The sequence below is a fragment of the Anabrus simplex genome, chromosome 2, assembly GCF_040414725.1.
Source record: "Anabrus simplex isolate iqAnaSimp1 chromosome 2, ASM4041472v1, whole genome shotgun sequence".
NCBI classification, from domain to species: domain Eukaryota; kingdom Metazoa; phylum Arthropoda; class Insecta; order Orthoptera; family Tettigoniidae; genus Anabrus; species Anabrus simplex.
The window spans coordinates 828,138,020-828,163,250 of NC_090266.1; the positions used below are offsets into that span (position 1 = coordinate 828,138,020).

General features: G+C 36.9%; 1 protein-coding gene across 1 annotated transcript in view; it reads left to right on the plus strand.

Annotated features, from left to right (window-relative positions):
* LOC136864490 (E3 ubiquitin-protein ligase RNF10) overlaps positions 1-25,231 on the plus strand; it is a 362,846-nt gene that overhangs the window by 167,205 nt on the left and 170,410 nt on the right. Inside the window, exon 5 of the mRNA XM_068226296.1 lies at positions 22,048-22,232. Within this exon, the coding sequence (XP_068082397.1) occupies positions 22,048-22,232 (185 nt within the window). The remainder of the gene's footprint in view (positions 1-22,047; positions 22,233-25,231) is intronic.

Below are 25,231 nucleotides of genomic sequence, written 5' to 3' on the forward strand. Positions count from 1 at the left end.
TAATTAATCGTGAATATTACAACTTTAAAAAGGCTAATTTTTTGCGGCTGTATTGTAACATACGAGACTTCGACTGGAGTATATTATATTCCTTCCAAAATATTGACCTTGTTGTTGATTTATTTTATATTTCACTGTACAAATGTTTCGAAAACTGCGTTCCAAAGTAGAAAGTAATTTGAAAATCCAAATATCCAGTTTGGTTCACGCGTGATATTATTCAGTTCATAAAAATAAAGAAGAAATGTGCTATAAAAAGGAGAATTTCGAAACATTACGATACGTGATTTAGGCAGATTTGGTTGGAACTGAAAATAAAATACGTGTGGCTTATGCTGTTTATATTCATAATTTAGAAAATGGAGTTTAGAACAATATTAGTCAGTTTTGGACATATGTTAAAAGTAAGCAGGGACCACGTTCATGTGACAACTCATTTCTACTGAATGATAATTGTTATACACCTGGAAACATTGCAGACGGGTTTGCCAAGTATTTGTCATCAGTGTATGTAAACACGGATTGTACTTATACTCCGTAAGGCTCTACTTCTAATTTGACGTTTTAGCAGATTTTGGCTCTGTCTGGTGGTTATGCGCTGAAGCATAGACATCCAACCAATCCCAAGCTGCCATTCATATCGATTTATATCGGCAGAGCACGATCTCAAAACCTACTTGCCAACTCTAATATTTACATTCGCCACGTGGTTAACCTATCTCGCTCAGTGTGTATGGTATTCGGTACGGTTCGCGATCTTTTGCATTTTCCTTCAATATTTAGTGTGTTCTTCATATTGTTGGAGGGTTCCAGTGACTCTGAGATCAGTAGTGTTCTTTTTATAGGCCATAACCTCCTCTCTGTGTCAGCCATTAGCCAGAGTATATATGGAACATCTTTCTTTGAATGAAGTTTTTGTTCTTCCGAGGGTCAATAAATTGAACATCACTCACATACTGGTAGATGAAGCAAGAACAGTCATTAATAAAAAGTTAAAACATAAGAAATCCAGCAGACCTGATGGCATTCCACCATACATAATCGAGGGCTGTGCTGACATACTAGTTGCTCAGCCAACCTTCATGTTCATTCTTTCTTTAAAGACATCCTGCTTCCCAGAAAGGTGGAAAATTGCAAAAATTACTCCAATCCTAAAGGGAGGGAACTTAGAGATGATAGCAAACTATTGCTCTGTTTCAGTAATTAATGCTATAACAAGGATATATGAGCACATACTGTATTCTAGGATTTACGACCATATTAAGGTAGAGCTATCACAATGTCAGCATGGCTTTTTGCCCCGCAGATCTGTCATTACTAATTTGCTGGGTTTTACTCAAAAGATTTGACACAAATAGAAGAACCATGTAATATACATGAATCTAGAAAAGGCCTTTGATAAGCCGGACCACAAAATTCTTTTGACAAAACTGCATCAGTTTGGAGTTTCTAAACCATTACTTCAACTATTAAGTTCCTATTTAAAATATAGGCAGCAATCTGCTTGTTTCAAAAGTGACATTTCACATAATTTTGTTAGTTCTTCTGGTGTGCCACAAGGGTCCAATACTTGGCCTCTCCTATTTCTCATTATGGTTAATGATTTGCCTGGAATAGTTTATTCCTCTGATTGTTATTTGCTGACGATGTTATGTTATATAACATACATACATACATTATCATTATAGACTGTTATGCCTTTCAGCGTTCAGTCTGCAAGCCTCTGAGAATTTACTAAACGTCGCCACAATCCTCGATTTGCAACTAGTGTTGTGGCCTCATTTAGTTCTATACCTCTTATCTTTAAATCGTTAGAAACAGAGTCTAACCATCGTCGTCTTGGTCTCCCTCCACTTCTCTTACCCTCCATAACAGAGTCCACTATTCTCCTAGGTAACCTATCCTCCTCCATTCGCCTCACATGACCCCACCACCGAAGCCGGTTTATGCGTACAGCTTCATCCATCGAGTTCATTCCTAAATTAGCCTTTATCTCCTCATTCTGAGTACCTTCCTGCCATTGTTCCCACCTGTTTGTACCAGCAATCATTCTTGCTACTTTCATGTCTGTTACTTCTAACTTATGAATAAGGTATCCTGAGTCCACCCAGCTTTCGCTCCCGTAAAGCAAAGTTGGTCTGAAAACAGACCGATGTAAAGATAGTTTCGTCTGGGAGCTGACTTCCTTCTTACAGAATACTGTTGATCGCAGCTGCGAGCTCACTGCATTAGCTTTACTACACCTTGATTCAATCTCACTATATTACCATCCTGGGAGAACACACAACCTAAATACTTGAAATTATTGACCTGTTCTAGCTTTGTATCACCAATCTGACATTCAATTCTGTTGAATTTCTTACCTACTGACATCAATTTAGTCTTCGAGAGGCTAATTTTCATACCATACTCATTGCACCTATTTTCAAGTTCCAAGATATTAGACTGCAGGCTTTCGGCACAGTCTGGCATTAAGACCAAATCGTCAGCATAGGCCAAACTGCTTACTACATTTCCACCTAACTCAATCCCTCCCTGCCATTTTATACCTTTCAGCAGATGATCCATGTAAACTACGAACAGCAAAGGTGAAAGATTACAGCCTTGTCTAACCCCTGTAAGTACCCTGAACCAAGAACTCATTCTACCATCAATTCTCACTGAAGCCCAATTGTCAACATAAATGCCTTTGATTGATTTTAATAATCTACCTTTAATTCCATAGTCCCCCAGTATGGCGAACATCTTTTCCCTCGGTACCCTGTCATATGCTTTCTCTAGATCTAGAAACATAAACACAACTGCCTATTCCTCTCGTAGCATTTTTCAATTACCTGGCGCATACTGAAAATCTGATCCTGACAGCCTCTCTGTGGTCTGAAACCACTGGTTTTCATCCAACTTCCTCTCAACGACTGATCGCACCCTCCCTTCCAAGATGCCAGTGAATACTTTGCCTGGTATACTAATCAATGAGATACCTCGATAGTTGTTGCAATCCTTCCTGTTCCCTTGCTTATAGATAGGTGCAATTACTGCTTTTGTCCAATCTGAAGGTACCTTACCAACACTCCACGCTAATTTTACTACTCTATGAAGCCATTTCATCCCTGCCTTCCCACTATACTTCATTTCAGGTCTAATTTCATCTATTCCTGCTGCCTTATGACAATGGAGTTTATTTACTATCCTTTCCACTTCCTCAAGCATAATTTCACCAAACTCATTTTCCTCCTCCTCATGAGCTTGGCTGTTTGCAACACCACCAGGATGATTTCCTTTTACATTGAGAAGATGTTCAAAATATTCCCTCCACCTCTCCAGTGATTCCCTGGGATCTATTATGAGTTCACCTGACTTACTCAAAACACTGTTCATTTCCTTTTTCCCTCCCTTCCTAAGATTCTTTATTACTGTCCAGAAAGGTTTCCCTGCTGCTTGACCTAGCCTTTCCAGGTTATTACCAAAATCTTCCCATGACTTCCTTTTGGATTCAACAACTATTTGTTTCGCTCTGTTTCTTTCATCTACGTACCAATCCCTGTCTGCCTCGGCCCTTGTTTGGAGCCATTTCTGATAACCCTTCTTTTTACGTTTACAAGCTGCTCTCACTTCATCATTCCACCAAGATGTTCGCCTTTTCCCATCTTTAGACACAGTTGTTCCTAGGCATTCCCTTGCTGTTTCTACTACAGCATCCCTGTATGCCACCCATTCACTTTCTATATCCTGAACCTGCTTACTGTCTACTGTTCGAAACTTCTCACTAATCATATCCATGTACTTCTGTCTAATTTCCTCGTCCTGGAGATTTTCTACCCTTATTCGTTTGCAGACAGATTTCACTTTCTCTACCCTAGGCCTAGATATACTTAGTTCACTACAGATCAGATAGTGGTCTGTATCATCGAAAAATCCGCGAAAAACTCGTACGTTCCTAACAGATTTCCTGAATTGAAAGTCTGTTAAGATATAGTCTATTATGGATCTAGTACCCCTAGCCTCCCATGTGTAGCGGTGAATAGCCTTATGCTTGAAGAATGTATTCATTACAGCTAAACCCATACTAGCACAGAAGTCCAGCAAACGCTTTTCATTCCCATTAGCTTCCATATCTTCCCCACATTTACCAATCACCCTTTCGTATCCTTCAGTTCTATTCCCAACTCTCGCATTGAAATCGCCCATTAGCACTATTCTGTCCTTGCTGTTGACCCTGACCACGATGTCACTCAATGCTTCATAAAACTTGTCAACTTCATCCTCATCTGCACCCTCACATGGTGAATACACGGACACAATTCTTGTCCTAATTCCTCCCACTGACAAATCTACCTACATCATTCGCTCATTTACGTGCCTAACAGAAACTATGTTGCGTGCAATGGTATTCCTGATAAAGAGCCCTACCCCAGACTCTGCCCTTCCCTTTCTAACACCCGTCAAGTACACTTCATAATCTCCCACCTCTTCCTCATTATCTCCCCTTACCCGAATATCACTTACTCCTAGCACTCCATATATAAATGCAGTGACGTGAATGATTCGCAACAGGATATTAATTATATTATGGTGTGATAGAAAGAAGTTATTCCTAAATGTTAAGAAATGTAAAGTTCTGGTATTTAACAGAAAAAAGGAATATATAAATCCAACATATTATATTGGTGAAACGCCACTTGAAATTGTAACGTCTATTAATGAATGAACTCGATGAAGCTGTATACATAATCCGGCTTCAGTGGTGGGGTCTTTTGAGGCTAATGGAGGAGGATAGGTTACCTAGAGAATAATGGACACTGTTATGAGGAGTAAGAGAAGCAGATCTAGACCAAGACGACTATGGTTAGACTCTGTTTCTAACGATTTAAAGATGCGAGATATAGAATTAAATGAGGCCACAGCACTAGTTGCAAATAGAGGATGTGGCGACGTTTAGTAAATTCACAGAGGCTTGTGGACTGAACACTGAAAGACACAGTGGTCTATAATGATACAGGTATGTATGTCCTTTGACCGGTGACATGATGTCTCATAGACTCCGAATAAACATGAAACATCTGGACTTCTTCATTTAAAAATCTTGTAGGGAGCTTATGTTACATTCTTATCTGTGTCAACATACTTCACACCCTGTGTCAGTGTTAGCTCTGTACATTCAGTTGAAATTCTCAAGTGGACTACGTCAACAGTTATGAGAGTATTTTTGTCAATGCATGGTCATTGTAAGTAAAATATCTCAAATGACTAGTCCGTTGCAGTTAAGAACTACTTGGAGAACTATTTGAAGATAGCAGTTTGTAACACTTTCATGTTTTTCAAGTTGTACCATGAAAGGCCAGGGGGGAAAGAAAAAAAAAAAAAAAAAAAATGGGATTCATGAAGTGTTTGGCATCTGATCAGGTGAAATTACATGTCAAAGAAGAATGATAAATGAGTTCCCAGAGAGATACGAGCAGGAATAAGCAACATTTTTTATGCAGGACTCAGTGCCAAGATACGGAAACTGAAGAAATGGCAATCTTGCCGTATATGTCCATCATCCTTGAGGAGAAAAACAGCATATGTGTGATTCAAGTGGGAGTCTCCTAAAAAAGTCTGCAACATTTGCAGCGAGGACGAATGAAAATCCTTTCCCATCAGTGCAGAACTTCAGTGCCGGAATGATGGGTTCTAAAGTACGCTGCACATTTTGATTTATATGTTTATTGTTGTTTTCGCTCGTGTTCTGGATGAGTGAAAACTGATCTGTTTTGTAATTCCGCTGTATTTGTATAATTATACTGACGACAACGATCAAGATGAAATTTAAGACAATGTCTGCGTACTGTGAATAAGAAAGAAGGGAAATATATATCATTTTTGCATTATTAGATAGTACATATATTCATGTTATGAGAGATCATTACATGCTGAACCAGACTGATTGAGATGACTGTGTGCATGTTTGCCAATGAGTTTTTATTATAGAAAACTTTTGCTAGTAAAAGTAACCAGATATTACCAAAATAACCCTAAAACATTTGCATAGAGACATCTATTGGAGGATGAGATACTAAACATGACGATATCTGTACTGTTTATTATCAGGGCTTATAAATCTGGATTTAAGTTTCCGGAAACTCATTAAAGTTAACAGTGCAGTTAAAGTTACAAGCGCATTTAGGTAACTGTGGTGTACCAGAAACCAGCCATTACTGTAGTAATTCAGTATCAAAAGTGAGTTAGATCACTGTAAGTTCGGTTGTGAAGGAGGATACATTCCTTTTTCCTGTGTAAAGATGCTAATCGCAGTCAAAGATTTTGATCTCAAGATTGAAACATCATATCTTGTAAATGATCTGCTTCTGCTCACAGCACAGGTCCAAACCATTGTAGTCAACTTTCACGCATCCTCAGTTTCTTATATTTACCTTGGAGTGACATTCTAATCTGGTGAGTCGGGCTGACCATCTCGGCATATTTAGTTCCTTTGCTGCTTGTTGGACGTTCTACTTCTTTCATAAGCTGGCCAACGTTTGTTACAGTGGAGTACGAGAGGATGGAAGATAGTGTGTTAAATCTTCAATTCCAGATGATATTTCATCTGGTGAACACAGGTGGATCCTTCGTCATGTCACCCTGGCAACATTAAACTTGGAGAAATTTGGCCGTCGCCAGGAAAACTTAATCACTCGTTACAGGTCCTAACCATCATCTTGGATTGTTGTGCATTGTTGTTGATATGGTGTCAATGTTTATTTATACAATTGCACTTCTTATTGGCGGAAATGATAATTCACCGAGCAATTTGGCTGTGCGGCTAGAGGCGCGCAGCTTTGAGCTTGCATTCCGGAGATAGTGGGTTCGAACCCTACTGTGCTATTGAAGTGCCACCCAAATGAGATCAAGGTATGTGATGAAATACTATCTCAAAGTCCTGCAAAAGCGATTTAGAATTGTTAGTCCTTGTGGTTTTCTCTTGACAAGGAGCCATAAGGATTATTTTCATTTGTTATGCTGTAATTTTTCACAAATCTAGCTCGAATCTTTGTCCTTCTGGCATTAAGAATCTGTGTGTCCTGGATATGCTTGGAGATCTTAACCATATGGTTTAGAAGTAATTAATATACTTGGTTAGGCTTTCTATTGATTGATTTTTTAAATCTGTATTGTCAGTCAGTGTCTGTCCCTCTTTAGCAGTAGAGATGAGCAGCATGGTTAATCAGTCTACATTGTCCCATTATTGACATAGCCAAGCTGCAATGTCATCAGGGCCTGTGGCATTTTTCTTTTGCCTTGATTTGTTTCGAAGCTATCTTCACTTCAGTGATTTTAGTGGGTTGAGTGGATCTTTCAACAACCCTTTTGTTTGGGTTTGGAGGAATTCCTCTGTTGAGATCTTCTGAAGTAGCTTTGCCAATATCTTCTTGATTTCTTCCAGTCTACAGAAAATTGCTCATTTCGTGATAGATCCATATAGAAGTTGTCTTCTGTTTTGCTCTATTTTGATTTAACGAATCTGTGGGTGTAACGTTCTCCTTCATGCGTGCAGTTTTTCTCATAAAGTTCGTGGACTGAGAGGCTTTTGTCACTTCCACTATCTTCTTCACCTTCTTTTTAGCTCTTTAGTTGGCATTGCCTGTACAACTACAGTATTGTGATCTAGTTGATACTAGGTTTGTTGATGTATCATATTGGAATTTAAGGATTATTATAGTATACTCAGAGCAGGTATTTGGGAAAGTCTGGTACAGAAAGGTATCGGAATATACCAGTAGGAAAAACTTACATGATACATCCTGTCGTTTTTGCCACGTCAATATCCATTGTCTCCTGGCTTCAATGTTCTAAGGATGGACTGTGCAGCTTCGTGAGCTGGCATTTCACTTTTGTCCAGCTTTCCTAGACTGTGGTAATGGTGTACTGATGATTGTGCTGTGCCATCCTGGTTTTCTTTGAAGTTCCACCATATTTTTGCTTGTCTTGCTTTTAGTACATATTCAGTTTTCGGTGGTTTAAGGTACAACTCGCAGATTAATTGTCTGTGTTACATTTCTACAAATACCTCAAATGGGGGAAGAAAGTTATTACTTCTTAATATCCTCAAAGTGAGATTAGTGGCATTTTTGGAGCTAACCCTTTCCCTGCCAAGCTAAAATGCTGTTAGACTGCTAGAACTACCAACATATAGTAATGTAAGGTTTTACTGAAAATTTTTTACTCTTCTCGGTTGACAATTTCTATAGATGAATTTGTTTTTATGGTTCATGATATGTCCTGTGATTAACTTTGTTGTTTCTTATATCTTTATGTTCAAAACAAATTAATTTATTAATTTCCAGTTTCTATAATGAAATTTGCAAATTTGAATTCGTATTTGGCATAGTAATAATTATTTCACTTACATTTTAATGCCACTGTTAAAATCACTAATCTATGTTGTCTATTAATGTTAAAAGTTCTTAATTTCTGATTTTTTAAACATCCAAATGTTTTTAATTTTTGAAATTGAAAATTGTGGTTAGGTTCATCAGCAGCAGCAGCTGGCCTTGCAGTATTAGTAGTAGTTTGAAGAGGGATAACACCGTTAGGCCTAATGCCTGTATCACGTGCACTGTCACTGTCTCGCTGTTCTCATCTTTGCTGGAAGAAATATCACTGTCACTTCCTAACATAGCCTGAATGTCATCACACAAGTGTTCTGAATAATATCTTACCTTTACAAATTCACAGTATAATATGAAAAAACACTGAATAAAATGCCTCGCATCAAACATGTCGCACAGTGTTTGTGGTGTACACGACATGGCCAGAGCATGCCAAACTCACAAAGAAATAGAAAATAACAAGGTTATAATTGTCAGAGGGAAAATAGTATGTCCTTGTAGCTAGAGATACCTTGGATCAGCCAACATGTGTATGCGAGACATCTGTTGCATTAAGCCTGGGGGGGGAAAGAACTATGTTTGGAAACTGGCCTCTAAGGGATCGGATCTCGTCATATCATCTCAGTATTACAATTCACAGAGCATTAGTTCACATCGGATCTTTGCTAGAAACAGGCTTAGTAGAGTAACATCACACACTATTTTGAGTTGCGTACACTGACAGAATAGAAAACATTTCTAATTAGATAATAGAACTTTCTGCTTATAATACAGGATGGTCTGATATGCTTAAATCCAGCACATGGTGTTACTATGGGCGAACACGCTTGTTTGCCACGTTTGGGTGAAGGTCAGTGGTGGGAAGGTAAACCATACAACAGTAACATAGAACAATTTTAAGAAGTTCCTTACTTACCAAATTATGAATGATGGTGTTGAAACTGCCTGCCTTCATTCTCCACACATTTTTGACACCTTGTTAGGAAATTATTCAACTCTCACTGAAGTTCATATTGAGGAATCCTAGCAGTTTCCTGATTAATATTACGTTTCATATCTTATATGGTGAGCAGGTTTGTCTTGTACACAGCATTTTAAAATTTACCCCAGCTGTAATAGTCACAGGTGGATAAATCGGGACTGCACGAGTCTGAAGTCTCTACTTATAACTCCGGTGTGTGGAAACACTGTATGTACTTGTCTCATGGAATTATTTGCAGTGTGAGCAATGACAGTGTTCTCTTGAACATGTGCAAAATCAGCCTCTCTGTCGGTTTATTCTCTGATAACGAGGGTAAATATGATACAGCAAAACCTCGTTGACACATTTCTGCAGGGGACAACAAAAATGAATGTGTTAAGTGAGAAAACATACTGTTAAATATACCAATAAAAACTATCCAGCAGAGATATGGAAACATTAGATATGATTTTTTTCAACATGATGGTATTTTGCGTTGGGTATCCGCGGGCACAATGAAAATTATAACCACCATTTCTCAAGATGAGAGGAAAGTATTAAAAGGTGTGAAAAACGCGAGAGAACAAACGTCTAAACCTTTTCTGCTTGGGCTTATAAAATAACAAGTGCACTGAATGGTGTGAAAAACACCAAACAACAATATGAAAACATATGCACGGGGGCCAATAAAAATATCCAAGTATAATTGCAGATCTCTCTTTTTCTAAAACAAATGTTAGTAGAAGCCTTTTATGTCGGAGCAGTGGATTATAAAACATTTTCTGCCTGCACTTCTAGACAGTGAATTGGAGGTTATATTCGGCCATGTGCAACTGCGACAGAATGACTTTGGCTGCCATTTTGAAAACTTCAACCAAGTCGAATCGATAGTCAAAACTCGAAAGTGCAAGTTCAATATTCGCGACCTCTGCATGGTTAGAGAGGCAGATGCCAGTTCACTTTCTGAAAGAATTTAATGTTGTCTTCGTTAGAAAGGAATTTCACTTTTTCCATATCCGTACCTAGGCTATCGCAAGACAAATATGTACCACGCTAGTCACTTTCACACGATTATGTTCCTAATCCAGATGTAGGCTACCGTTTCATGCGACAAATATTCTCTACACTTCACTGTACCATTCGACACAAAATACATTTCTACCTACTGAATGGAATGCGAAATACAAGCACAAATAGACTCGCTGTGTTAATCAGGAATCTTGCTGCTAACCGGCAAGCAAAATTGAACATTCCTGAGGCTAACAGCTTGCTCCTCGAAGGTGCAACTTATCCTGTGAAGTTCAGGAATTCAAGGCCTTTTTTTTCCCATTATCACGCAACTGTGGCGACGGATCTTACCCGAGTTTGAATCACGTTTGTTTCACAAGGGATAATAAAGAACATTTACAGGGCTAGGAAAAATGTGATCGTACTAAGTGGTAATAGCAAAAATTTTTGATGCAATAAGTGAGGTATTTTTATATAGATTTAATAGTATGAGAATCGGGACTTCGAATTTATGACGTGCTAAGCAGGAAAACATGTTAATGAGGAACGCACTAACTACGTTTCACTGTATTCACATTAGTAACAGAATAAACCATATTCTCAAAAGGAAGTGGTCCTATGATTCTTTAGGCACTGATAGCTCACCATCGACTTAATTTTGCATCATGGAGGGGCATTTCAGGTACGAAGTAAGGTTTAACAGTACTCCAGTAACGAATGTTGTGTACACACATAATGAGGAAGGTGGAACCAGGTCTCGTCAGAGAAGAATATAAAATGTGGGTCTAATTGCCTGTTGTATGCACTTTCCAGACTCCACTCAAAATGTGTACCTATGTACAGGTTAACCTGGTTGAAGAGTGTGTCCTGCAGTTATAAAATTCCCATTTGTTGTGCAAGACAGATATTTTTTAGGAGAATATTCCATTTTTCTTCGGTGAGAATCTTGCACTGCTTTTTTGTTTTGTTTTCTAGAATGGATACTTCTCCCGGAAATTTATCAAAGATTATGGACTATTTTACGGTTCGGAATGTCTACACCAGGGAATGCCGTATTTCATGAAACTATCTGAACTTCACTAGCTGACGGAGTTGATGCATATGAGTTGTACATAAGGGCAGGCTGTGTTGTTGAAAACTCACGAGCCATGATACCCTTTATAACAAATTCCAGAATTAAGAAAAGAACAGAACATGCACCCACGCACTTGGGAGCAGATGAAAAACAACTTCGTCATCGGATACGTATACAAAGGTAGGTAGCAGGGATGGATGCGTACACAAAACAAGGGCTGAGATCAGGGAACAGAACATGTGATGGCGTACTGCGACATCTCCTTCCCGCAGATGGCAAATGAGCAGGGAGCTCGCCCATAGAAAGAACACTGTGTGTGCCAGAGTTAAGCATATCTGATTGCACCACTCATGCCAATTTTGGCAGGAGCTCATGTATATATCAGGCAGTGGATAGTTATAAAATTGATGTTGAAATCAGTTTGTAAAATCTCTTCCTGTTTCTGCAGTTTCTGTTTGTAACTGAAAGGGAATTGAAATTCAAAAGGACAAATTGAGGCAAACATTAGTTTATAGGAAGAGGAATTAGAGATCATAATAATTTACCAAGGCAGATGTTCGATAAATTTCTAACTTCTTTAAAATGGTTTAAGAAAAGACTAGATAAACAACTGATGGGGATCTACCACATGGGTGACAGCCTTAAGTGCATATCTCTGCTGATTGAGGGGGAGGGGAGGAGGAGGAGTTCTGCTTCTTCCTGAATGATTTCAGGTATCTGTTTTGTGTGTACAGGTTGTTCAGTTATCATCCTAGAGCGACTCAAATGTTAGAAATATGAGGAATATAAATCTTAATTTGTCATGTTATAAATTTCCAGAATTCTACATGCATTCTTTGAGTGCAAGCTCAGTGAAGTTTGTTTTTCATTCTCAGTTTTCAGTATCCCAGGAAGCTATAAAAGCTGTAGGTCATAGTGAAGTTTCTTTAATTCATACACATGTTAACAAACATAACTAATTATGAGGAGAGGAATAAAAAGATACTTCACCAAGTGTACGAAATTTTGAACTTGGTGTTCGGTGGTAACAAGAGAAGTTTGAAATTGACTCTGAATTTGTGGAGATCGGGATAATCACATGAGATATAGAACCTATTTTTATTCATGTTAACAAAGTTGTGCAATACACATGGATAAAACCATCGTGACTTACTGGGAAATTGTCACAAAAACTGAATGTGAACACAATGATGAAAAACCATTGTGTTTTTTAACAGCAAATTTCACCTTGAGAATTTTTAAGTCTCTTTGCTGTGAGAATTTTTAAGTCTCTCTGCTTCTGGGTAAAGTTCAGTTGCCAATTTGGATTTGTTAATTCTATGATCGGCAGCAATAATAGTAAAAGTCGGTTTTTGGCAATATCAGGATTAAGTACATGTTTGACATCTCTATCTATGAGTGGACATATGGGTACAAATCAAAGCTTGCCGTACCACACTGCATTCCATAGTCCACATAGCAGTACAAAATGAAACTTTCAAGTGACTACCAATCAGACCAGTACAAGTTGACTTCTACTCTTTCTCTGACTTGTACTGTTATTGCATCCCATCACAGAATTTATATCCAGAAACATTCCTATGAATGAAGCACCTGAATATACTTGCCGATTGTGTAAGCTTGTACAGTTATGCAGGAATATTCTGGACAATAGGTAAGTAGAATTTCTGTCCTTGGATATTTTCCAAAACCTCAGATTTTACTGCCAGCTCTCGTCAAATGAGAGAGGAATGAGGATACAAGTCATCACTGAGATCGATGACTCATGTTAATTACTTTATTCTTTCATACTGTGAGATGTGGTCTGCTAAAACGTGTGCAGGACATTATTCCAATGATTCAGCAAATGTATTCAGGTGCTTCATTCATAGGAATGTTTCTGGATATAATTATGTGATGGGATGCAATAACAGTACAAGTCAGAGAAAGAGTACAAGTCAACTTCTACTGGTCTGATTGGTAGAGAATTTCAATAGAACTGTACTTGGGACTCTCAGAGAATAGCTTTCCGCTGCAAAAGCAACCAGATTCTAATGAACATTTAATGTTTATTATGGATTTATGATAATGGGAAATGAGTTAACATTTTTCTTCCGAAATAACTACATTTCCCAGAATTTCCATACAACCCTGCCAGGAGTATGAAACAATCTCTGCTAACATCAACAGTTATAAAAACAAATTATAAATTCAATCTCCTTAAATACCTATCCCTGAACTGTGTGATAAAAGATTCCAACCATGTGGGTATTCAAACTAGCATACGGAGGTACAAGAATAAACACTACCATATACTGTATTGTGGTGGTGGAGAACGAATGAGATGGAGGTCCAGGAACTTTTTGTAAGAAAAGGAAATGAACATGTTAGTAGAGAAAAAAATAGGGAAGAATGTGAACTATAGGAACTGTAAAAATATGAAGCAATGATAGTGTAGTACTAGAGAATTTCAATAGAACCGTACTTGGGACTGTCTTCAGTCTTTCTTCACTTTCAGTATTAAGCCATGTTGTTTTGCCCCCCTTGAGCTGTTATATAATTCCAGCTTTTAAGGTACACTGCTTCTACTATTTTATTCTTTATGGTACACAATAATTTCACCAACATCTGGGCTACGCCATCTCTATGATTGCTGGTTGGATAGTAGTTTTAATACATAAGTGGGCAGGAGAAGGAGAGACAAATGGGCAGGAAAAGGAGAGACAAACAACATAAGAAACACCATATAATACAAGCAAACAGAACATTTACCTTCATCATGCCTTGTCCACAGGCGCTCCTATGGAAGTCAAACTGGGACACTAACTGCAAGAATAAAGAGGTAGGAAATTTTAGAGTTCGCTACACTGGGGACCAGCTTCATATTAATTCTACTTAAATGAGACATTGCCCGTAAATGTAAACAAGATAGTGGAGAATTGCAGTGGAGAATTTTAGCAGAGGCCTCCTTCAGAAATCTTACAATAAATTACAATTAAACTCTCTGTTATTTTTAAGGTAATATAAATCATTGCTGTTAATAGAACATTCAAGAAAACTTCTCTAGGGTAAAAAAAATTCACCGGTCCGAATACACAGTGTTATGAAGCTTGAATTTCTCAACTTGAATTTAAATCCCCTGAAGTACACCATCAAAATAGCGAGGGTGATACCCAGTTGGAAGATAAACTTCACAAAATCCCAGAAGCAACATGGAACATTACAATTAATAACCACTTGAAACGTAATGCAGCATTAGGTTCACATTTCAAAGTACAATAGATGACGATCAGATCACACCCCCCATAGTCAGTGACTGCTACTGTCGCAACTCGACAACAAAGCCCATAGCCCCAAACGAAAATTACATAATAATGACAAGAAAGCAACTACAATTCAATCTCCTCAATTTATAAGAATCTAATCAAATCTGTATCAAGCATACCGTGAGATTATTAAATGAAATAAAATCTTACACATAACAATGATGATTATAATAAACATAATAAATAAAATTTCTTTCCTTAAAACAGAGCACACAGCTTGCAGAAATGTAAAATGGGGTAAACACACACCAAATGGGGAAGAAAAAAGAGAGGAGAAAGGAGGAATAATTAACACGTCCACTAGATAGGATGAACATAAGATATGAAAACATACACCTTAACGAATCAGTATAGACTTTAAAACACTTTTTATGGTTCAGATCTTCATTCAAGTTTGCAGGAGCAACTTCTAGAATAAATCACATACATTTTACACCTGGGAGGAACAATGCAACTCAATATATTTTTAACATGTACAGAAATTTAAGATCACACATTTTATAGTTGAATCGTTGTAATAACCTTTTGCATATTTTTCACACTTTAATTCTCAAGTGTACTTTAACCCTCTCGTGCGCACAAGCCTCATATGAGGTCCCAAAATTATGTTTCGTTTAGTGCGCCGTTCATTTAATATTGTTATGAATTTGTGGAAAATTATGACTCTGTTCTTCACTTTAGACCTCATGTGAGGTGTGATATTAGTTACAACTATATCTATGAGATGACAGCACTTCCTTGCAGCTGCGAAGTTGTAGGCAGTTGTGGCGCTCTTGTTATTTGTGTGTTTCATATGGAGAATAAATTACTGAAATTGATACGTCCTTTACAAATATACGCAACTGATAAGTGAAAATGTTTTATAAAGCAGAAAAGAATGCTCTTTCCAATGGTATTAGTATTTTTATTGTACATGCAATTTATTACCATTATTTTGTGTAATAATATAGGGGCCTCATATGAGCTCTAAATGTACAGCAGGTTATGGTTCATAGTCATAACCTCAATTAGAACTGCAACATATTGTAGTGTTTTGGTGGAATTTTTTATGCAAACCAAGACATACTACTGATGTTTCATGGCACATTTGTCATATATTCTCATTTCTATGCATTTAGAACAAAATGGATGAAGAACCAGGGCTGTCTGTAGAAAATGCAGTCTTCACAACAAATGTCACAATATACTCTGCGCCCTGTCTGTAATACCTGACAATATGATATACAATCGCTTTTGCGAGATACGGAAGTATTTGCACTTCATTGACAATCAAAACATTCCAGCAGACATCAAAGGTCGGCTTATACGTTTATGTCGTATGATTGACCATTTCAAGCACATCTTTAGATGTTCTTCCCAGTCAGAAAAATTTTCATCAGTTGATTAGATGGTCCCTTTCAAAGGCCGATCAAAGCTGAAACAATGTATGAAGAGTAAATCCTATAAATGGGGCTTCAAAATTTGGGTCTCAACCAGTTCCTCAGGATACAACCATAACTTTGTGATCTATCAAGGAAAAGTGCAAAATGGTGAAGGTCATTCTGAATTTGGAGCAGTTGGTGGTGATGTTCTTAGGCTGCGTGAAGACATGAAGTTCAAAAGCCGTAAGCTTTTGATAATCTGTTTACGTCGATTAATCTTCTCTAGAAACTTCGTGAAGATGGCATTTATGCTTCCAGGACTATTAGAGCTAACAGGCTTTGTGGTGCTGATCTCAAACTGCGGTCTGTGAAAACCTTGAAGAAGGAACCGAGAGGGTTGTACTCTGTTACGTCGCAGTCCAACATCACAATAACCTGCTGACATGATAATTCATTTTTACACGTAGCATCTACATTTGCTGGAGCAGAACCTGTAGGTGTTGCTAAGATGGTGTCAAAAACTGCGCGCAATCATTGAAATTCCACAACCATATTCCATCAGCATTTACAATTCCCACATGGGTGGCGTACATCTGATGGAATCGCTCGTAGGTCTTTATTGGCGCACCATAAGGCACAAAAGGGAGTACTTCAGAGTATTCCATTATCTACTGAATGTGACCATTGTAAACTGTTGGATCCTCTGGAGAATGAACCCAGATTGTGAGAAGCTGCATCTGTTAGAATTCAAGTCCTCAGTAACTCCACCAGCAACCAAAAAATGGTTGAAAGTGAAGGCTACCTATAAGCTGGGAAAGGATAGAAGTGCCACCTTCACGGTTGTTCAAGGAAAACCAGTTATGTCTGCCTTCACTACCAATATGCCATTTGTCCACAATGTTTTGAGAAATTCCATAGCAGGAAATAACATTAGCAGCCACTCCTTAATGCAAAATTTAGTTTGGTAAAACGTGCACGTAAAACTGACATCCAGCGCACAGTATCTCCCAAGAAAATTATTCCTCAGTTCAGTTGTGTTGTGGTGTGTGTGGACTCCCTTCATGCACATAGGCCTCATATGAGGTCTGTGGAATTTTCAAAGAAAATGAACTATTATTTCTTTTTCTTTAATATGATTGTATTTTGTAACCTTCCAATGAATAAAAAATCAAGACAATATTTTTTTTCACTTCAAACTGAAAATGCGTGCACGGGAGGGTTAAACAAATGAGAAATCTTCTGGTCGCACAAAATATGATTCACGTCTGTAGTATTCACACTTAAGTATATACTCACGGTGATGATTTTGAAATTGGAGTGAAGAGTAACTTACAACCAAGTCAGAAGACCATTCCTTATAATTGGAAGAATGCAGACAAATAAATAAATAAATAAATAAATAAATAAATCCTTTTTGGCAGTGCTGGAGTTCATTTACATTCAGGTGGTGTCTAGCACCATAGCCCTGAACTGAGCTGGCTTAATTCTTGCAGGCATCTTGACATAGTGGAGCTGAACGTCTTCCATTACTTGCTGACAGTGACTGACTGTTAGAACATGGCGTCCTGCCTCTCGCTTGCAGCCGTGGCACACAATATGCTTGATGTCGGGTGATCAATGGAGTTCGCGCCACTGGGACATGATATAAGGAAAATTGAGAAGTTTCTACCTTATCAATACATTAATTTATTTACTCTAAAGTGGTAAAATCATTCAATACCGGTTTCGATCCCTATGGGATCATCCTCAGTTGACACACAATGAAATATTTATAAAAACATCACATGTAAAAGTTTGTATCTGGTAAGACTTGTTCAATTAAATAAAATATGAAAGTTGTTAGGTTGTTAGTGAGAAAGTATTTGTATGTGTGTGGCACGTGACCACACTATGTCTAGGCTGATACACATTGAGGAGATCTTCCATTTGTTCTCAATCATTGTTTAGGATGTTACATTCAGTATAGTTGTTTCATGTTGATTAAAACATTAAAAATTGCTTGTAAAAGAATGTGTCTTTGGTTTGAATGGCACTAATTGGTTTGAACCTTAACGTCACATGACACCTATATTACAGAACATAAAGTAAAATTTTTTATATACACATTATTAATTGTGAGTCCATTATGAAGACTTAAAAATATTTTATTGCTTGAGGTATCTCACTTCATTGTATCTTTTTTTAACATGTCAGTAGGACTGTTTTCACTTTTTAGATGTTTGAGGTATTTCACTTTTATAAGTAAGTCCAATTGGAAACAAACATGAAAAAGCTTGTTAAAATGATACCTTTTTGACTAGAAACACTTGTTATATGGTACCTTATGTGTCCATTTTTTGTGCGTTTGGTCTACATTTGTTGACACCAGTACAATAGAATTATTATAATCTATGATATATGTATAAAATATGATCTGACATGACAGGCCGTTAAAATATAAAATATTAATCTAATAGGATAGGACCAAATTTCTTATTGGTATTGTTGTATTTTACCACTTGCGCTAGTAAAGTACATGATATATAATATTGAGGTTAGAGCTTATGTTGTTTTTCATCCGTTATAATTTATAAGTTGCTACTCGTAATGGAGTTGTCTTGATCTATGAATGTCGTAGACAAAAGCTGCATATGTTGTTACTGGGTTAAATGGTGCTGGTTATAAGTTTGATTCGATTTGAGTGTCGTGCAACTTGATGGAGATTTGAGTTCCACTTTATTGTGATGATAGCGTAGAGGCTTCAATATATTGTAGGATGTATGTATCTGTAAGCAGAAATAATATGTGTAAGAGATAGTGTATTGTGGAGATGCGAAAAGTGAGTTATGTGTTGTATTACTTACGTTAAATGTTGACGCTGTGTGTTCTGCATGCCTGCCTGTCAGGATCTGTTGCGTGTTATCCTAGGGCTGTAGTTCGCAGCGGCGGAGGGGAGGTTGAGGGGGATGGGTGGAGCGCTTGTAACACAATAAAAATAGATTCTACCCACCCACACACCCACAAGAAAGCCGCATACTACAGCATGATATACAGAGCATACAATATTCCACTCACTAAAGAAGACTTAAAACAAAGAATTGAACCTAATTCATGAAATAGCCAAACAAAATGGATATAAAAGAGAAATGACAAACCAAATCATTAACAAAATGAAAACCCAATCAAAAACCAAGTTAACCAGAACTGCAAAAGACAAAAAAGACTTTGTATTATTTACCTACAACAACCATATACACACCATAACTAACATTTTTAAAAAACAAGGCCTTAAAATAGCCTACAAAACTACACGTAGTAATAATAACATAGTATACAATTCCAAAACTGTTAATAATATTAACAAATACAACCACCCATGTGTTTACCGCCTGAAATGTAATGACTGCAGAGCCAGCTACGTAGGGCTTACCAGAAGAAAAAATTTTCAATACGATACAATGAACACACAAATGCAGTTAAGCACAGACACTTTTCAGCTATGGGACAGCATATCAATGATCAAAAACACAAATTTACTAATATAAATAATGACATGCAAATTCTCAATACCAATCCCAAAAACCCCTTACTCAGTATATTAGAAGAATTCTACATAAGCCTAGATCAATACGTTAACCCAAATTTCAATTTAAACGAAAACACAGATAAAAACAATCTTTTTGACACAGTTATTCCCCTCCTATCAAAATATTACTTAAAAAGAATCAACAAGCAACAACATACACATACGAATGAACCGCTCAAAGACCTCCCCTCCTCCAACCCCGCTCCCCTTACAAGCGCTCCACCCATCCCTCCCAACCTCCCCTCCGCCGCTGCGAACTACAGCCCTAGGATAACACGCAACAGATCCCGACAGGCAGGCATACAGAACACGCAGCGTCAACATTTAACGTAAGTAATACAACACATAACTCATTTTTTGCATCTCCACAATACACTATCTCTTACACATATTATTTCTGCTTACAGATACATACATCCTACAATATATTGAAGCCTCTACGCTATCATCACAATAAAGTGGAACTCAAATCTCCATCAAGTTGCATGACACTCAAATCGAATCAAACTTATAACCGGCACCATTTAACCCAGTAACAACATATGCAGCTTTTGTCTACGACATTCATAGATCAAGACAACTCCATTACGAGTAGCAACTTATAAATTATAACGGATGAAAAACAACATAAGCTCTAACCTCAATATTATATATCATGTACTTCACTAGCGCAAGTGGTAAAATACAACAATACCAATAAGAAATTTGGTCGTATCCTATTACATTAATATTTTATATTTTAACGGCCTGTCATGTCAGATCATATTTTATACATATATCATAGATTATAATAATTCTATTGTACTGGTGTCAACAAATGTAGACCTAACGCACAAAAAATGGACACATAAGGTACCATATAACAAGTGTTTCTAGTCAAAAAGGTATCATTTTAACAAGCTTTTTCATGTTTGTTTCCAATTGGACTTACTTATAAAAGTGAAATACCTCAAACATCTAAAAAGTGAAAACAGTCCTACTGACATTTTATAAAAACAGATACAATGAAGTGAGATACCTCAAGCAATAAAATATTTTTAAGTCTTCATAATGGACTCACAATGAATGTGTATATAAAAAATTTTACTTTATGTTCTGTAATATAGGTGTCATGTGACATTACGGTTCAAACCAATTAGTGCCATTCAAACCAAAGACACATTCTTTTACAAGCAATTTTTAATGTTTTAATCAACATGAAACAACTATACTGAATGTAACATCCTAAACAATGATTGAGAACAAATGGAAGATCTCCTCAATGTATATCAGCCTAGACATAGTGTGGTCACGTGCCACACACATACAAATACTTTCTCACTAACAACCTAACAACTTTCATATTTTATTTAATTGAACAAGTCTTACCAGATACAAACTTTTACATGTGATGTTTTTATAAATATTTCATTGTGTGTCAACTGAGGATGATCCCATAGGAATCGAAACCGGTATTGAATGATTTTACCACTTTAGAGTAAATAAATGAATGTATTGATAAGGTGGAAACTTCTCAATTTTCCTTATATTATAGTACCAATCAGTACGGAAATGAATAGATTATGACTGGCACATGATGGCGGACCTGTGTAGTATAGGTTGAGTCGGCTAGTAAACAAGTAATATACGTAGAAATGTGACGCATATGAGAAAAATAATTCTCATGTCTATGTCCAGAATAAGATGGACATTCCAGAAAATTAAGGTAGATGTGAGATGTTCATATAGAAAAGTATTTGCTGGGCATTAATAACACCTCCATTCTTTCTTCTCCAATGCTCTTCTCTACCAACTTCCTCCAAAGTGTTACTCTTGGTACATTATTATTGGCCGTTTTAATATTGTTAAGTGTTATCATTAGTGTACCATTTACTAGATAAAAGAAACTAAAATACAGTCGGTGAACACAAGCATGGAATTCCACCTCATCTACCCTAAAGGACACATTCTTTAACATTTTAGAATAATGTAAAGAAAGCACCTAAATATACTCCCTTGCTCTGTACAAACATTCTCAGTGAACTCAAATATTGTGCACTGTATGACATCATACAAAATTGCTTTTCCAAACAGTGTTAAGACTTTTGATGTGAACATGATGTGAAAGATAGTTTGAAACCAAACATGAACAGGATAGTGTACAGCCACTAATACTACATACGGTAATGAGTGATACCGTGTGGGTAGTAAAACATGCATTTGGAGGTACAAGACTTCAATAAACTACAATATTGTGATAATGTGGCCTGCAATATGATTGGACTCATTGGGTTTATTGGAACAATTCGGATTGATCAATTGAAATTCTGTTTTATATTTGGCTTGCTCATTTTCTTATTTGTTGTTAGTTTTAAGATATTTCTTAGTTTATCTTGATATATGCTTGTGTACTTTGTGTTTTAGAATTTTCGAACTGCTGAAAATCTGTCGTGCCCAATTTGCTTATATCCACCCTCTGCTGCTAAAATGACTCGTTGCGGCCACATCTTCTGCTGGTCCTGCATTCTCCACTACCTAGCATTATCAGACAAGCATTGCAGGAAATGCCCTATCTGCTTTGAACCGGTTGAAAAGGTTGACCTGAAGAGGTAAGTTATGAGCTTGTTACAAAATTAAGGTGTGGAATCATTTTTGCTAGTGTTCCTGTCTTCTCACAAAGGTTGGCTTCAGTTGGATTTTTGGCCAGTGTATGTGGGATTTTAAAAATTAGAATTCACTGTCTTAGGATTCAGTACAAACCTGGAAATCCAGAGACAACAATTACGATCTGAACGGTCATGTTTAACTACTGGCTTTTACTTTCATTTACATCTTGTGACTACAGTAGAACCTCGATTTCTTTTCGGTGGGATTGCAAAAACGAAATGAGATGGATAAGGAAACATCCGTTATAAAGCAATTGCAAACATAGTACTTTAAAGTATATACAGTCAAAACTGCTTAGGTTTTTGTGGGGACTGAGGAAAAAGTCATAAAGAGGAAACTTGTTAAAAAATGAAAAAAATAGCTATTAAATTTAAAGTTGGGTTTGAACATAAAAATAATTACGATAAAGAAACAAGTGTTTACAATTATAATTAACCCTTTGGCACTCCGCCTATATGCAGGGGTTTGCTCAAAGACACTCAGACCAATTTCTGTCATTTTCCAAACCAAATTACAAAAAATCAACACATAAAACAGTTTAACACACACTAAAATAAAATAAATCACACTAATACAAGGAGCTATGAGCATTTCAGAAATGAATATACCTAGGACGAATTGTTATTGGTAAAGCCAAAACAAAATTATTAAATTTTGAAAGTAAATGTAAAAAAATAAATTTTGGTTTTCAATGATACAAAAATCAGACATTATTGCATCTTCCTTCTTTACTCTTAGACGTGAAAGAAAGAAAGAAAATTTAATTCTGAATAATTTGATATCAATATGATGTGTGTGCTGCAATTCATTCATGAAGCATGGCACAAAGTTATTCACTATACATGTAACGGTCATCGATGTTGGGTCCTCGCAGTCTGATGCACGGTGAGCAGCTGTGACTGTGTCATTTCCCACATAATGCGAAACACTTTCGGCAAAAGAAGGTCATTATTACTGTCTAAATCATCCGAACTTTCAAGGATGTCGGCCTCATTTGGCCTTGAATATGGCCTAGCCATTACGATAAAAAGATGACGCTAGTACGTGCAACAACGGAGTTATGAAAAGGAGTAAAGTTATAGTTTGCGAAGTACAGCGAACACACGATATACCAAAGAAACAAAATATACTCGAAACTAAACTCATAGCAAGATCAAATTGTTGTATTCATAAGCCAACCTAAACAGATCAACAGAATTACAACTTCAAATAACCACAACATAAACATTCACAGTCAACAGATTTCATTTGTCGAAAATAAAAATATTTTGTAGGGCTGGTGGACATATCTGTAGAGTAAAATGCAACTTCAACGATTTAAGGTACCGTCACAATCAACTGTTACGATTTAACAGCCATGCAAATGGCCAAAATCCCTAAATAGGACAGAGCCGATGTATCGGCGCCGTGAGCTTTCTCACCATAACCTCTTGCACAAAAGGGGTAATTAAATGAACAAAGCCGGGCTGAGTGGCTCAGACGGTTAAGGCGCTGGCCTTCTAACCCCAACCTGGCAGGTTCGATCCTGGCTCAGTCCGGTGGTATTTCAAGGTGCTCAAATACGACAGCCCCGCGTCGGTAGATTTACTGGCACGTAAAAGAACTCCAGCGGGACTAAATTCCGGCACCTCGGCGTCTCCGAAGACCTTAAAAAAGTAGTTAGTGGGACGTAAAACAAATAACATTATTATTATTATTATTATTATTAAATGAATAAAGAAATAATACATTTAAAGAACGCCAACATAGTAAAACATCAAGGGAAAAACGTTCTTAAAATCGTGAACTGTACATCTGTATTTGCATAAAAAATTTAAAATGTACAAAAATTGTCAGGAATTTGATTCAGAATAAAGCAACACATATGTTTAAAAAATACATAGAGTAATTTACATAACATCACTTGCGTGTAAGAAACATATCTAATGTAGACTGCTTCTTTCGTTCCAAATTACATACAACAGTATCAAGTTTAGTAACGCAATCCATTACACTGTCATCCACGACAAAACTTGATACTGCCGGGCTGAGTGGCTCAATTAAAAATAGGAGAGGATTTCCACCAATCAATACTTATTTATTGTATATATTAAGCTACATGACCGGTTTCGACCTCATATACAAGGTCATCTTCAGCTGAACCATACATACATATTTATATAGTGAAGCTTTGAATAAGATTCTGTTGTTAAATGAATGCTATATGATGATGATGTTGTACATTTAGTCACATGCAAATGGGGCAAGTCTTAGCGTGAACTGGCGTATATGTCATTCTGTACAATATTGCAACTGTATGTCTAAAATATTATGTTGAAGGTCTTAAAATTAGTGTATAAAATATGTCTTTACTTAAACTAACTTACATATATATACAAGGTAAATACAATATGTAAAAGCACTTCATGCATATGAACATTCGTTCTTGCTTGTTGGTCAATACATCGACTAACTTCCGTATTTTAGTCTTATTTACAGTCGTACACTTCAGCTGCTATTCTTGGAATTTGTAAAATTGCATGGGTAAAAGATTATGTCTTCATGTGTATATGTGGGATAAAACACTTTAATTTTTAAAAAAGTGCCAAATGTATGGATGAAATTCAACTAAAATATGTTCAGCTCTGCTGTGTGTGTTGCCTTTTTATTGGAATCAATTCATGTTGTCCTGTGGCGTCCGTAAATTTGGATGACATTGGGTTCAAAGTAGTGGCTCCTTTCCCATTTGTAGCTGTGCAATGATGTTATGTTTATCTGTGGAAGATAAGATTGAGTTATAAGTGATATCGTGTTGGAGGAATGTCTAAGGGTATGTGTGTAAATTGGAATATGTACTTTCTGTTGTTGGTGTAGCTGAGTTGTGTTTGACGTGCGAGCTTGTAATGTACTACTTTGTGTTCTTCTTGGGCTCATACTAGCTGCTGTGAGGGGAAGTGAAGGA